General features: G+C 42.5%; 1 protein-coding gene across 11 annotated transcripts in view; it reads left to right on the top strand.

Moving 5' to 3' along the window:
* Positions 1 to 14319, top strand: part of SCAI (suppressor of cancer cell invasion) — a 44882-nt gene that overhangs the window by 12600 nt on the left and 17963 nt on the right. For 8 of the 11 annotated variants that reach the window (XM_054220363.1, XM_054220364.1, XM_054220367.1 and 5 more), the window contains 6 exons: positions 2208 to 2339; positions 9872 to 9967; positions 10594 to 10680; positions 11254 to 11352; positions 12670 to 12766; positions 14170 to 14268. In XM_054220363.1, the coding sequence (XP_054076338.1) occupies positions 2233 to 2339; positions 9872 to 9967; positions 10594 to 10680; positions 11254 to 11352; positions 12670 to 12766; positions 14170 to 14268 (585 nt within the window). In that variant the 5' untranslated portion in view covers positions 2208 to 2232. The remainder of the gene's footprint in view (positions 1 to 2207; positions 2340 to 9871; positions 9968 to 10593; positions 10681 to 11253; positions 11353 to 12669; positions 12767 to 14169; positions 14269 to 14319) is intronic. The other 3 variants (XM_054220362.1, XM_054220368.1, XM_054220369.1) reach the window with 3 other exon arrangements.

The raw sequence follows: 14319 nt of genomic DNA on the forward strand, positions 1-14319 counted from the left end.
GGAACTGGCTGGCCTTGGAGTAGGCTTCCAAAATTCACTTTCATTGTCTATCACCTGAAAAAAAAATCAGTTTCTCCTTGCTCTGCAACAAGTATTTTTCCTGCCTTCTGATACCTTTCAGATCGGCAGGCAGTGAATTTTCTAGCATGTCTTTTATTGATTGCATAAATGACCTCTTCATGGTGGGTCTAGCAGGCTCCCTCAAGGTGAGAGCTGCCGCGGGTTCTACTTGCCTGCGCCAGGGCTGACACATGTTCAGCTGGGCAGTGTTAGCAGCGGTTGGGGTAGCTGGGTAGTATAATTTAAGGGTAGCATAAAAAAAATTGACTTTTACCATTAAATGAAAGGAATGATATGCAGACTGTATGAAACATACTTTGCAATTTAAGCAAGCTCCTCAATTTTTGCAAATGTATCTGACGCTGCCCTAGAGCGCCTGGTCCCCGCAGTGGAGTGTGGCAGAACCCAGGGGCCGTGCCGCAGGATTTAGGTCACCCCTGCTGCGGAGCACACAGGACCCGGGGTATTGTCCCTCTGCCTGAAATCCTGAATCACCTCCTGGCTGCTTCTGACGTCTGTTTTTTAGCTCTCACTGTTCACTTCGATATCATATGTTGGTGCTTTAAGTACTCAGTGTTGTATGTTTCATGCTGTGTGAAATGTACATGTTTAGAGACTTGAAACACAGGCTTGTGCTTCACAGTACTCATGTCCTGCTTGATAGGCTTGTGCCAACAGCTTTCCACATCTGGGTGGTATGTTTTGAACTCTCTTCTGCTGTCTGGCAGGTTACCATTTGTGGTTACCTGGCAATAAATGGATACTTCCTACCTTTTTCTGGAACTCTTCAACAAGCGGTTTGTGCAGGGCACCCCATGTCCTTGCATAGTGCTCTAGTGCACTGTCTCGTGGGTGTGTAAAAGACACATGAACGTGTGCTGCATCTTCTTTAAATTGGGAAGTCGTGAAACTGCTTGGTTGGCAGGATATGCCCACTAACTTATACCCAAAGCTGGGGGAACTGCCAATTTCTTCTGCATTTGCTAGGCATGAAGTGTTTGTTCGGGGAAGTATTTCTAAAGTCCATTTGGTTGTTATGAAGGCTTTTCATGACAATTGATGACAGATACTTCAGGGTACTTTCCAATGACCATAAGGAGTTAGCTTTGCCATTTCCTGGCTTGAATTGGGACTTGTAGGTAATTATTTATGCAAATAGCGTCCAAACAGAGCTTCTGCACAAATGGAAACTTGTTGCTTAACACAAGTGCTTACCAGAACCGGTAGAGAAGTTGCTGGAAGTAAAAGCTCTGCATTTGCCCAGTTAGAGGTGTGTTTATCTTGCACTAAAATTCTTAGAGAGCACAGAGAGCAAAAGACCTGGCAGCCATTTCCAGAGCAGCATGTGTTGTTGCTGCTGCTGAGAAATCTGTAGCTCACCTTTGGACGATCAAAAGGATAATTTTTTATCTGTACGTTTCAAGTAAGATTTTAAAAGCTCCTCTGCCTTTATAGGCTTTTATATTCCCTTACTGACTCAATACTAGGGTTATCTATGTTATATCCTCGGTCTTTTTGTTCTGGTGATTACTGTACAATATGACATTTTGCTCATATGAACAGTAAAAATAGATCTGCAGGTGTAATTGTGGGCAGTGCAAGCCACAGAATTGAACAGTCATGAGGAAGTAGAGAGGAAGCAGGGTATTTTTTAGCATTCTATCTAAAATTGCTATGTTTTAGCAATAGCAACTAGTGGCTTCAGTTTTCAACAGTTACAGAAAAAAATGAAATGTAAACAGAACTGAGGCTAGTCTCTCTAAATACAGCTGCAGGATAAACACCTCTGCAGAAAGGCAAATTTAGAGAGGATTTCTTTGTCCAAGTGTGAAACCCAAGTACTGTTTGTTTTACAGTCCTTTTGTTGGCAGTTTTGTGTTTGTGAATACAGTCCTCACTTACTTTATTTTATTACTTTTGTACCACTTTTATTTTTAATTTTGCTCTGTTAACTGGTGCATTGTGCAATAATTAGTCCCATGCTTTGATTCTCAGCTGTTATTTTTAATGAGTCCTGAGAAGAGTAACCTGTGGGAGAATTGCATGCTCTTTGTTACCATCCCCATGGAACTGTACATGCATCTAATCTGGATGAGTTCATAATAGCCCTCAATTTTTGAGTAATACGGCTATTTTCTTCTTCATAGGACTGAGTTTGCCCTAAAAGAAATCATGTCATCAGGAGGAGCTGAAGATGATATTCCTCAAGCAGAGAGGAAAACAGTGACAGACTTTTGCTACTTATTGGATAAATCTAAACAGCTATTCAATGGCTTAAGGTTAGTGCATTTTTGACAGTATTCCTTCAGAAAAGCATTGGAACATACACTTTAGTGTGAGTGATGCCGAAGTCAGTTATACAATGAACATTTCAAACTGAAACACGTTTGAGTTTGTTTAGGAGAGAGCAGTGTGCACCTATGTACGGATAGCATTGGACCATGTATGTAAGCTTGTCTGTAGTAGAGGTGCACACATTTCTTCTGAGCAAGTAGGGAAGGAAATGTGAGAAAGGTGAGCTGAACGTCTGTCGTGTCAGTTAAGAGTAAGCTAGAAGTTGGAAATTCTGTGAAATTGATAGAATTCATACTGAAATGCTGTGTATGCAGTACACAATTAAGGAGTAGGTGTGGCTGTATACAGTCAGCAGCATGTCCAAAACCCCACAGTCTCTGTTCCAAAAAAAAAAAAAGGAATAAGAAGGTTTGGCCTAGGTAGGAGGAAATGGGGGGAGGGAGTATTTTTTTGGGAAGAAATTTAGGAAGTGATAAACAGAAACATCCAAACCATAGCCTGTATGTGTTGGGTGAAACAAATGTGTAATCTGAACTGTGGAGAAAGGCCAAATCTGCATTTATCTCCAAACATCTGCAATAACATCTAGAAAGCCCAGCTGTTTCGTCAGCACCAATAAAGAGGGGAATAAGAGTAAGGGGAGTTCAAGGAAAATAGTTCATGTTTGGACAGTGATACAGGCATCCTGTTTATGTCAATATATACTGAGTTAAAGATTACGTATTCAAGAGCTGTTTTATTTCTAAGCTTTGCTGTAGAGTCTCTTAAGCAGCATGGGTTTTAGCTGGTATCTTGTTGGCAGTTCAGCCTCTTACTGGTCTCTGAGTAATACTGTATGTTTGGGCCCATATAGCTTGCTGTTATTCAAACACAGATGGTTAGCAAAGATGTTTTTAACTCCTTACCCCCCCTGCCCTCCACTATTGATAATCCTTTCATGTGCTTTAGAAGTTGATTACCCAATCCGAAACAATTTGTGCTCCAAAATCTGAATGGTAAATGGACAGTAGAGAGGAAGAGTTCCTGGTGATTGTGTTCAGCACCCCATGAAACGAGCCTAAAGCAAAAGGACTGAGATCTTGACACCAGGATTTCCAGGACCATATAGGCCATTACATTGGCTTTCTGACACAGCTTGCTTGAAGTTTTGCCTAAGTCACTGAAGAGTACAAATTAATACAGTTCATGTCTGGGTGCGTGATGCTCCAGTTCAGAGCACAGAGATGGCAGAGTACTTACAGCTGTTCCGTCTTTTCCTCTGGGCGTGGAAGGAGTGAGTTTGTATCAGATTTCCAGATGAGAGATGTAGTTTCCATGTCCACCCATGGTACTTTGCCAAAAAGGAACCTTCTTATCCAGCTAGGTAAAAAGAAAATGGAAAATACCTTTGGATGAAATTTGGGCAATAAAAATAGAGAGATGAGCTTCAGCAGCCAGCTCTGCTGTGTGAAAATAAAACCATACCGGAACAGGAGCCTGCCTCTGTCCGTACTGTAACTTAACACAATTAACATGGCTGCTTCTTGCACTGAACTTGACCACCATTTCACCTATAAGGCCTGTGATTCCTTTGGGCACAATGACTGGATAAAGTGGCGTTATAATGTTGAGGCATCTCCTCTGTTAGTACTTGTTCTCTTCTGGGTAGTTCACCTTGGCAATATCCTAATTCTTAGTCCAACTGCTTACTTTTCCCTCTAGTATAATAAATGCATTTGATGCATGCCTGCCTTCTTCTGTTTTGAAGATGATGATTGCGTTTGCTGCTGTGTTTTTTGTCATTCTCTTCTGCCTACCATGTTTCATGGAAAAGAAGTGATGGGGGAAGGAGAGGAGAGCAGTGATTTCCTTCCTGAAACCTCCTCTGGGCACTTCAGCTACAGGGAACTGAGCCTATAGCTGTGTTGGCAGCTGCTTAGCTGTCGCTGCTGCCAAAAATGCAAGGGCTCAGCCTGCCACGTCTTTGTTTCAGTAGCATTTCCTTCCTCTCTTCCCAATACAGATGCCAAATACAGCATTTGAGGAAAACATACGATGATCTGCCAAGGTTGCTGCTCCAAAGTATACTTCATGCTCATATTACCAGCGATACCATCCTTTTGCGGCCATGCTAGCTAGAATAACTTAGAGGGGAGGTTGTCTTTCTACTGTCTGTACTCCTTTTTTGAACACCCCCAGCTATAAGTTAGAAACAACTGAATGAAGTATGTTCCAATTGCTCTCTTCTCTCCTTTCCCCAGTCCCACTTTCTGTTTTCTTGGAAAGAGGCTGGAAACCGGGAGTGTGTTAGGAAGCAGAATTTCATGGTGTACTGTCACCAGTTATTGTTTTCTTTTTAATGTTAAAAAGTGCTTAAATGTGTTCAGTATCACAGAGAAGCTCGAAACTTTAATAAATGAAATACTTTCCACATATATCATACTTTCCCAGATAATAAGGTCTTGTTGCTCGTTGTGCAGGCTGCAGGAATCACGACTGCTATTCTTTCGTGGAAAGAGGTGATGGTGTTTAATCATTTACTTTGTAGACTGATAGTAAGATGCAAGTTTAACCTCTTAGTTTTGCTGCTGATTTAGAAACAGCAGGACCCTGTTAGCATCAGGCAACGCTGCAGGCTGTACCCTATCTGGTACTGGGAAGGGACTGGCTTCTCGCACCGATTGTACTGTGAGGCAAGTTACCTGAGGGTTACTGGTGTGCTTGCTGTCTGCAGGTTATTAGAGGTGATGGGAAGCTACGCCACAAAGCGATTATCCCACTGCTGGTTGGGCTCTGGAAACAGGAGCCTGTTAATTACTACAGGCCTATGAACATAAAAGGAAATTGTCTTTTTTATCACCTGTCAAAACTGTGAATGTATTTAAAGCTCTGAATGTTAAACTTACAGTTATTGTAACCTTCCTTTTTGAAGCATACTGCTGAGTCCCTAGGACTTTCTCAGCATCTTTATGTCTCTGGAAGTTGTCCCCGTGTGGCAGGTTCCACGTGGTGCTAGCCAAACAAACCTTAGCACCTTTAATTGGTTTGCAGCCAGTATTATCTGGCTTCTGCCAACAGCATGGCTGAAATGAACTGCTGGCAGAAAATGAATTATGAGCACATAAGTAATGCTGGTCTTTGTTGAGATTATACAGCAAGCATTGCATAAAATTCTGGGCCGTTTATGGAATTTATCCACCAGCCACTCTAATGTGGCAAGGGAACCAGTCTTCTGTGCCCAGTGTGAGGAACCCATCCTTTTAGAACATCTGAGTTTCTGTCTTCATGACCAGTTTGGAATGTTTTAAAAGCCAAGAAATTGGAAATGGTTTCCACTTGTTGCTGGAGGCTATTGTAAGGAAGTGCGTAACTGTCTTCCTTGTCTGGATAGAGCTGTCCTACGTCAAAGCATTTCCATTCCCTCCTCTGCATCTGGATTCCTTCCTGCTGGCTCTTCCTCCCTCCAGTAACGCTGATGGTGATGCGTAGCAGCACGTGTGAGTAGCCCTGCCGCTGCCTGCTCTGTGCCCAGTGTCTCCAGCCAGGGACCCCCGCAGGAGGAGGAGGCTCTTACCTTTTTCTCTCCATATTGCTCTAGTATCCTTCTGTAGATCTGGAAGTAGCAAAATCTCTTCCTATAACGTAGGTCTTTGGCTCTCAAGTTGGGTGTGTAATTGCTTCTGCATCGTGTATTCCCTGTCTCCTTCAGTGGGAGGAGCCGTGTTAATAACCCACTCTGCAATCAACTGAGTCTTTAGTATTCTTTTGGGCTATTTCTCACTAAATAATGCAGATCCTCTGCTCTGATTTAAAAAAACTGCACTAAATGTCCTCTTTTGCTTATGCATCCATTTTCTCACAGCAAAATTTCTTAATACGTGCGGAGCAACGTGCATGATGTTCAGAACACAAAACAGTAAATGGATGGCAGCAATGGCAGCTCCTGTCTGCAAAAATCTGTGGTGAAACCACAGTAATGTGTTGTCATAAATGAAGTTTTATTACAGCCATGTCAGAATACTATCAAAAGAACAAGTGCTACTGTCTGTTTCCATGGAGATCTTTCCTGTTCCCTGGGGAGCCGAGGAATCTCATGGCATTGTGCAGCTATGCCAGCTGCAATTAGGCGAGCACGCTGCTTGAAGAATATCCATGTGGACACCCAGCAGTGACAGTGGACAACAATGGCCGGGCACGTGTGCACTGCGCTAATAGAGGCTTTTTAAAATGCTACTAATTATTGTATATTCAAAAGTAATGCAGCACAGCGAGTTGAACTAGGTTTTACGAGAATGCTTGGGCTTGTACAGAGGAAGGTACAGAATCGAGGGGGTGCCGGGGGTGCGCAAGGGAAGATGCAGGTGAGGTATAAAGAGTGTATGAGCTTTCTGATGAGGGATGTATGCATAAGGATGATCAGCAAATAGTTACCTGCTTATTTCTTAATTGGTGCACATATCTGCCTCTCAGTGTTTGAGAGAAGAAGGGTATGTTTTCTTGGTTCCTTATGTTAGACCTTTGCTCAAATGTCCTAAGCAACTTGGCCTAGAAAACCCACTTTACTACTAGTAGGGTTCTTTGAGTCAACCTGCTAATGCAGTCATTCTTTAAGTTTGTGTCATTGAACTTGGATTTTTATTATCTTTTTTAAACGATCCATTTTAGTGTTGTTTTATATTTGTATTCACTATTTTTTTTAACATTGAAACTTGTGAATGTGCTAATTAAATTTAACACTACCTCTTGCTATATCAAAGCTTGCAACATCTTAGGCATGTGTTTGGACAGTTTCTTAACTTCTTTTGTTTAGCTAAAATGTTTACATCTCTTACAACAATAGAAAGTGGGGAATCAGTCGTTGCAGCAAATGCTTAATATTTGCACGCATTTGTATCAACCTATGTTTGGATGAAGATGTTGGTGCCCTGAAGCACATGTTTATACTCCTGTGTACCCTTCACTGCACCAAAGTACGTTCCAAGATGTTGAGCAGCCAATTGCAAGTTTGAGAGGATTTTTTTTTTTTCTTGTAAAATCCTGCCCAGATTCCTTGGCATCTTCATAGAATAGCAGCAGCAAGTACTGGAATGGTTTTCCAGGCTGGTAAGAGTCATAGCTGATAACGGATTCATTTTACATGTAGCAACTAAGCTCGGTCCCTTCAAGCTGTGTGGGAAGTACAGTTGGCTGATGAGCAAAGGAATATTAATTTCCTTTTCTACCTAGGGTGCTGTTAAAGCAATTACAGTTAGTAAAAATATGCCGGTACGTGGCTCTGGAAATCGTAGTGTGCTGCTTTGCCTGTCGTACTCCTCCGGAGGACACGGCATGGCTTCCAAAAGGTGGGGTTTCCCTTAGGCTCGACCTCCCAGCCTTGGAAGTGGAAAATGCTGCTTTTCTGTGCCGTTCTGCAGAAGACTGAGTGTTGGATGGTATGTTAACCAGCACAGTGATTTGAGAGAGCATTCCCTGAAGAAATCATCCTTGAATGAAAGGAGAGATTATGCTGTCTTGAAAAAGCTGTTCCACTTCCACTTGCAGAGCTGTATATCTCCTTTGAATCAGCTGTAGTGCAGATTTGTGAGCAACGTGTGTTCGGTGAGACTGAGGGGTTTCAGTCTTCTCTGTCACATTTGGTCCAAGATTCACATAACTCCCAGGTGATGGCCTTCTGTTAGGAAAAAGAGCACAACCCTTTAAAGCTGAGATCCTTAGGACTGCACCATAGTTATGGCGCGGAGGTGGAGGGAAATATATCACAGCATGGAAATGGGCTGGAGGTGTGAAAGCGGATCTGAACTGGATTGACTAACTCACCTTATTGCACTGGAGACTGATATGAAAAACCAGAAGGTCTGAGGTTCTGACACATCACTAACTATGAGTTGGAGGGGGAGGAATTGTGGCGGTGATGTAACTGGAGCCAGTGAATGTCAGCGGTGAGCATCCCTGGGCTCGCTTGACCTGGTGACATTTGGACAGCTGATTTATCTATGATGTTACAGGGTCTGTTTCTGAAACACAGTGAACAGCCTCATCCATTTAAAAAAGATTATTTCCTTAATGAGTAGGAAGAAATATTATCAGTCTAGATGAGTCTAAATGAAGTAATTTCCATTAGATTATTCTGCTTGCTCTTGGGTAGGGTTTCTTTTTACTATGATATTTAAGAGTCCAATTTATTTCTCTGTGCATATAACCATAAAATTACTTATCTTTTAGCAAGATAGTAAGATGTTTTCAATCACCTGTTGAAAAATGTGTGTAGAAACATGATCATTTCCTGTTTGGAGTGATTATTTGCAGGCCTGTTCATCTCGTGCTGTTGGGAACCTGTTAATATTGAGGAGCCTTGATAAAGGCATGTTTACAGGGGTTAGAGAGCATGGATTTCTTTTTGCCCTTTAGACTGTATTTGTCCGTAAATACCAATGTTTTTGCACATATCCAATCACTTGACTCGTGAACTCGCTCATGGAGAGCCCTGCTTCCATCTGCTGCTCCTCTGCCTGTTAGAGCAACCATTCCAGAATCCCAGGCACATCTGGAGAGAACAGGCTCATGTGTACAGTGTGTCGTATGTTCGTAATAAATAGCATATAAATACATTGTAAATATACCATATGCTTTGTAACTTGTAAGTGAATGTCTACCTGTATAACTGGTAGAAGCTGTTGGACAGGACCCATCTTGTTGAATCTTTTGGGGAAGGAGAGTAAAGCTTTCATAAGGGGTCTGTGCAGGCGGACGGACAGTCCGCAGCTGGACAAGCGCTCTCGGGTAGGGCATTAGGGATCGTGGATATTGGCTGGCAATAGACACCAAAATAACTAGAATAATTCTGCTGTTCTTTGAATAAGTGGTTGAATTACAGTTCTTGCATTTGAAACGCCAAGTTATTGTCTTAGTAGGAAAAGTTTTACTTCAAAAAATTATGGTTAAGCTGCACACCGTCAGTTTGATGTTACAGCGTCGTCATTTTGTGCGTGGAACCTGCAGAGCTCAGGCAGTTTGAGATGCTGGCTCTCTGTGTCCCCACACCATGATTAAATGTAGGCAATCACTCAGAAGATTTCCAAAATGCATGGGACCTTTGTTAACACTGATAACTTTAATCCTTTTGCATTTGGAAAGTGACTAGAGAATTCATCTGGAAGTAGGAAGCAATAATTAGGAGACAGCACTGAAGAATTTCTTCCTCCCCCCAATACACGCTTCTTTCTCATACATATGCATATGCAGTCTTTTCTTGTAGGCGTTAAATGAATATGCTGTCTGGCCTGTGGCATGTTTTTATGGATACTAAGGTCAGATCTTGATACATGTACTTCCTACAAGCTAGAGAGGACTTCCTTGCGGATTCCAGCAACAGCAGGTTTTGGGAAACTACAGGAATCATGGTTCTTGTGGTTCTGGGTGCAGGCAGAGTTATAAAGCATTTGAAGTCTATTCTGACACTAGCACAAATACGCTGCTGTCACGCTGGACGGACTGGAATCTGCTCTGTAACTCTGCATTTGTCACTTCTCTGTTGCAGGGATTTACCTCAGTATGGGCAAAAGCAGTGGCAATCCTATTTTGGGCGAACATTTGACGTTTACACCAAACTCTGGAAGTTTCAACAGCAACATCGGTAAGGGGATGCTGTAGGCAGACGTGTTCTGTGGATTTAAGTGCAACTTTAATCTCTGGTATGCCTAGGGGCCCCAGTTAAGATTGAGATTTCACTGTGTTATTCAAGCATGAAGGGAGGGAATAGTCACTTCCTCTAGCGCTCACACTCTAATGAATTAAAATGTTGCAGAATTTTCAGTGTGACTTTTTTACCAAAACCTTTTGCTGTATTTGAATGCACGTTGCTGTGATATATTCCCAAGGAGAAGCTGGGATGATGGCTTCTGCAGTGCAGAACCCATCTGGAATGGTGTGAAGCGTCTTGCTGCAGCGTGGGCTCCAATCTTTCACACCTTACCTTGGCTGCATAGCCTGAGTGTTCTCCTGGGAAGTTGTGACCTTTAGGTGTGTGTGTTTCTTGCAACATACTTACGTCTAGCTCTTGCAAGTTTATGCAAGATAAATGGTCCTTGTTCTGGTGTGTGTATGCGGTGCCCTTGGCTCTGTGAGGGACTGCTACTGGGAATGCCACACCAGGAATGAAAGCTGAATTTGGCCCTACAATGGCTCTTTGTCTTGTCTGGTGTGATGTTCTGAGAAATTCTGGAATGCCTTTTAATCTTTCTTTTCTCTCTTGCGAAATAGACAAGTATTGGACAATCGGTATGGGTTGAAGCGGTGGCAAATTGGGGAAATTGCTTCCAAGATTGGGCAGCTCTATTACCATTATTAGTAAGTAAGCACAGAAAAGGATTCAGTAGTGGAATCGGTGTTAGTGGCAGCTCCATGCCAAACATCTGGATACTCAGTCAGGAGAAATCAATGTATCAGTCGATTCATGATGCCTGTCTCTGAATGAGAAGGCCCTTGGGACTGCATGGGGGTGCTGCAGAGAAGGGCACCTGTGAGCCCCATCCCACATTGCTCGTCACATTGGTACTGCCTAAGGACTGACCTCCTGCCTCAAAAGCATCTCTAAGTCTTCCACACGTGCTGCATTTGACTCTTGTGCAAAAGTGTGATTTACATGTTTGGAAGCTTAATGTTCCTTTAAACTTTGAATTAACCTGTCACCTGTACGTGTGGGTACAAGATGGGCAGATTTGGTTGTTATCTGAAATGGAATCCAAGCTCTGAAATCTGTCTTCCCAGCAGGCACAAAGAATGAGAGTCTGGCTTTCATGCAATATTACTTGAGGAGGGAGTTTTGCCATTGATGCACAAGATGGTTGAGGGGGCAGGAAGGGAGGGTTTGGCATGGATTTCCATCTGAAGCACTGAGCTAATCTGATTCTTCCTCTGCAGTTTGCGCACTTCAGAAACCAGCTATCTCAATGAAGCTTTCTCCTTCTATTCAGCAATTAGGCAGAGGTCGTACTACTCACAAGTCAACAAAGAAGACAGGTATGTCTGAATGAACGCCTTTGTTTTTAAGACTTGAATGGTGTATGAAAGCAGCAAATAACTATAAACTGTAGGAGCGTAACTGGGATAAAATTAGCATCGTTGAAGGAAGTTTCTTATAATGCTACTGCCATGATTAAAAACCTCAGTAAGAGGTTTGCTGTAGGACTGGAGGAATATTCTATTATCTGGGCCTGGCTAGAAAGCTGTTAGCCCCAAATTTTTGTCATTTTGAGTCCTGAGCAGCATCAGTGCTGGGACCTAGAATGCTGTGGCTGGAAGGTAGGTCAGCTGGGCTGAAGAAGAGGAACCTATTTGAGTCTAATCAGGCTTTTCAGGGGAACATCAGTACTGCAGTACAACAGCCCTCTGTAACTGCCTGGTACATGGTCCAAGAGCTTCAGGAGGCATAACGTCTTCCTTTTAAGACACTATACTGAGAAAGGGACACAAAGCAGGGCTGTGTGGTGGCAGTGCAGAAAATGTGCTGCCTGCCAAGAGCATAGACAGATATAAATAAGAATAGGTAGAGAACTCAGTTCTGGATCCTGATCTCTCATTCTAGCCAGTAAACCTGGCTTCCCCCATTGAAGTAAAGAAGAACTCATCTGAAGTCATCATCAAGATAAATGCAGATGGTTAGGGAGTTTCCTGACAAGCGTTCAAGGATGTCTGGACTTAAACTAATTGCACATCTCTAGTCTTGCTGATGTCTAAATACACCTGTGTGCCACAAAAAATGAAAGTTTCCCTGCTCTGTTCCGGTATCTGTTGATCCTATTATCTTCTCTGCTAAAAATCTCCCAATTTCAGTCTGAGTGCTTGAGCTGTTTCCAACAAGGTAGGATTGACCAAGCATGTTTCTAGATGCTGCCGGAAGATTTTCGAACTGGATGAGTAATTATGGGCTATGCTGACTTGCAGATCTCTAAGTTGTCGCGAGCGGGTGAGCTCTGAGCCCGCTGTGATTCTCGTGCGATGCAGTGGGGTCAGATAGTGCCCATGAGCTCTCAAAAGGCTTGAAGAGCCAGCAGTTATATCTGGCTCCCGTGCCTGTTCCCACATAAGGAGACAGCGGGGAAGGGGGAGGCTGTGGCTTTCTTGATGTATATTTTATGTCCCTGTACTCAATTTTAAATAAACCTCTAAGCAGCCAGGTAGCTATTGATCTCCATGAGAGTTCAGTTAGAACTCTTAATGTGCGGAGAGTTCAGCCTTGCTCTGGTCTTAAACTCCTCCTCTCCCTTACCCCTGTTACCTCCCTATGTTCTATTTTAATCTCCAATTTGGCTGTGGTGTTTTTGTTGTTGTGTTTAGGCCTGAATTAGTGGTGAAGAAGCTGCGTTACTATGCAAGGTTTATAGTGGTTTGTCTCTTGCTCAACAAAATGGATGTTGTAAAGGATCTTGTAAAGGTATGTTAAAATGAGGATAAAGGTGCGAAGGGGTGGGAGGTTGCTAGTTATTCAGGGCTTTTCTCCTAATTAAGGAATCCATAATATAGTCTATTTCAGTTGAAGTACCACTTATTAGATCTGTGATGTTAGCTGCTGCTGTGGCATAGCTTTTCTTTCTTTTTTTTTTTTTTCTCCTCCCCTCATTTAATTGATTGTATTGTTGGATGCCACAGGAGGAAGGACTAATATGGCTAGAGCTATGGAAAGATTCAGTATGGTGGCAACATTTGGCTAGAGAAAAACTTTATAAATTTATATACTTAGGAATAAATTGTAAGATGCATGTTATTCATCTGAAAATGTGGCGATAATCTGCTAACTCTGAGTACATCTTTATTCCTGTAGTGGATTTAAGACATCAGTGGAACTTCCCCCAGCAAGTCTTCATGACACACTGGTGCTTGGAAAGCCAGTGTCTCCTAGCTTGATGTTGAGCTTATTTCTCTTCCCTTCCAAACTGCTATTACTCTGTCCCGTGTCTAGAACACATCCTGCACCTTCCAGAGACCCATCCAAATTAAGCCTTGCTAATATTATGAAGTTGGAGAGGCTGGATCTGCATATGGCTCTGCTGTGGGAGTAAAGCGCTGAATGCCCGTAAAAACAAGTCGTTAGGTACAACAAATAGAGTACAGGCCAATGTTCATCATTGCTTTTCTACTATATGTGACATCCAACATAGTGAATGTCCTCTGTGAATCAGACATTTAATAATGACACTTTAAACTCAAATAATCTGATAGCATTGTTTGAACACCAAGTAAAAATATTCCACTATCTGCAGCCTAGACAGGGAGGGACCCTTTAACTGCAGCAAAGGAAGCGCCTGCTGCTCCTGCCAGCATATGCTTCCCAGACCCTCCAACAACCTTGCTGCGAGCAGCTCCTGGGATTGACAGTTTTGTGTAGGCTGCATTGCTGTCTGTGTCTGAGCTGACTTGAACTGCTAGCTTAGCTTAGTAGCAGCTAAAAACCCCGTACCATTCACTTTCTCAATGTATTTAAAGTTACTTGTAAGCTGAAATTTGAGTCCTTGGTATCTATAGCTTATGGTAATAACCAGTGACATAGCAGTATGTGAGTGGGATAGTTGTACTTAACTCCAGATATTCTTTGCATTTGAACCTACTTAGAAGACACTTTGCATTGCCAAAACTCTAACATTGGCATTCTGTCTCGTGAAAGAGCGCGTTTTGGCTGGCATGTTAGTCATAAGCATGCTGCATATGTTCTCAAGTAATTTATTTTTTATCATTATTCTTAAAGGCCAGCACAGCTAACCAAATTGTAAAGTTACTGCCTGCCTGTTAATCTCTCAATTTAAGAAGTGACTATGTCTGTCTCTGAACTTTTTATATCAGGAGCTGTCAGATGAAATTGAGGACTACACTCATCGTTTTAATACTGAAGATCAAGTGGAGTGGAACCTGGTTCTTCAGGAAGTGGCAGCGTTTATTGAGGTGAGAATACCATTCCCTTTTAGTTGTTAGTTTAAAAGTCAAATGTTCTGA

Source organism: Rissa tridactyla, chromosome 14 (assembly GCF_028500815.1).
Source record: "Rissa tridactyla isolate bRisTri1 chromosome 14, bRisTri1.patW.cur.20221130, whole genome shotgun sequence".
In the NCBI taxonomy this organism is placed as follows: Eukaryota; Metazoa; Chordata; class Aves; order Charadriiformes; family Laridae; genus Rissa; species Rissa tridactyla.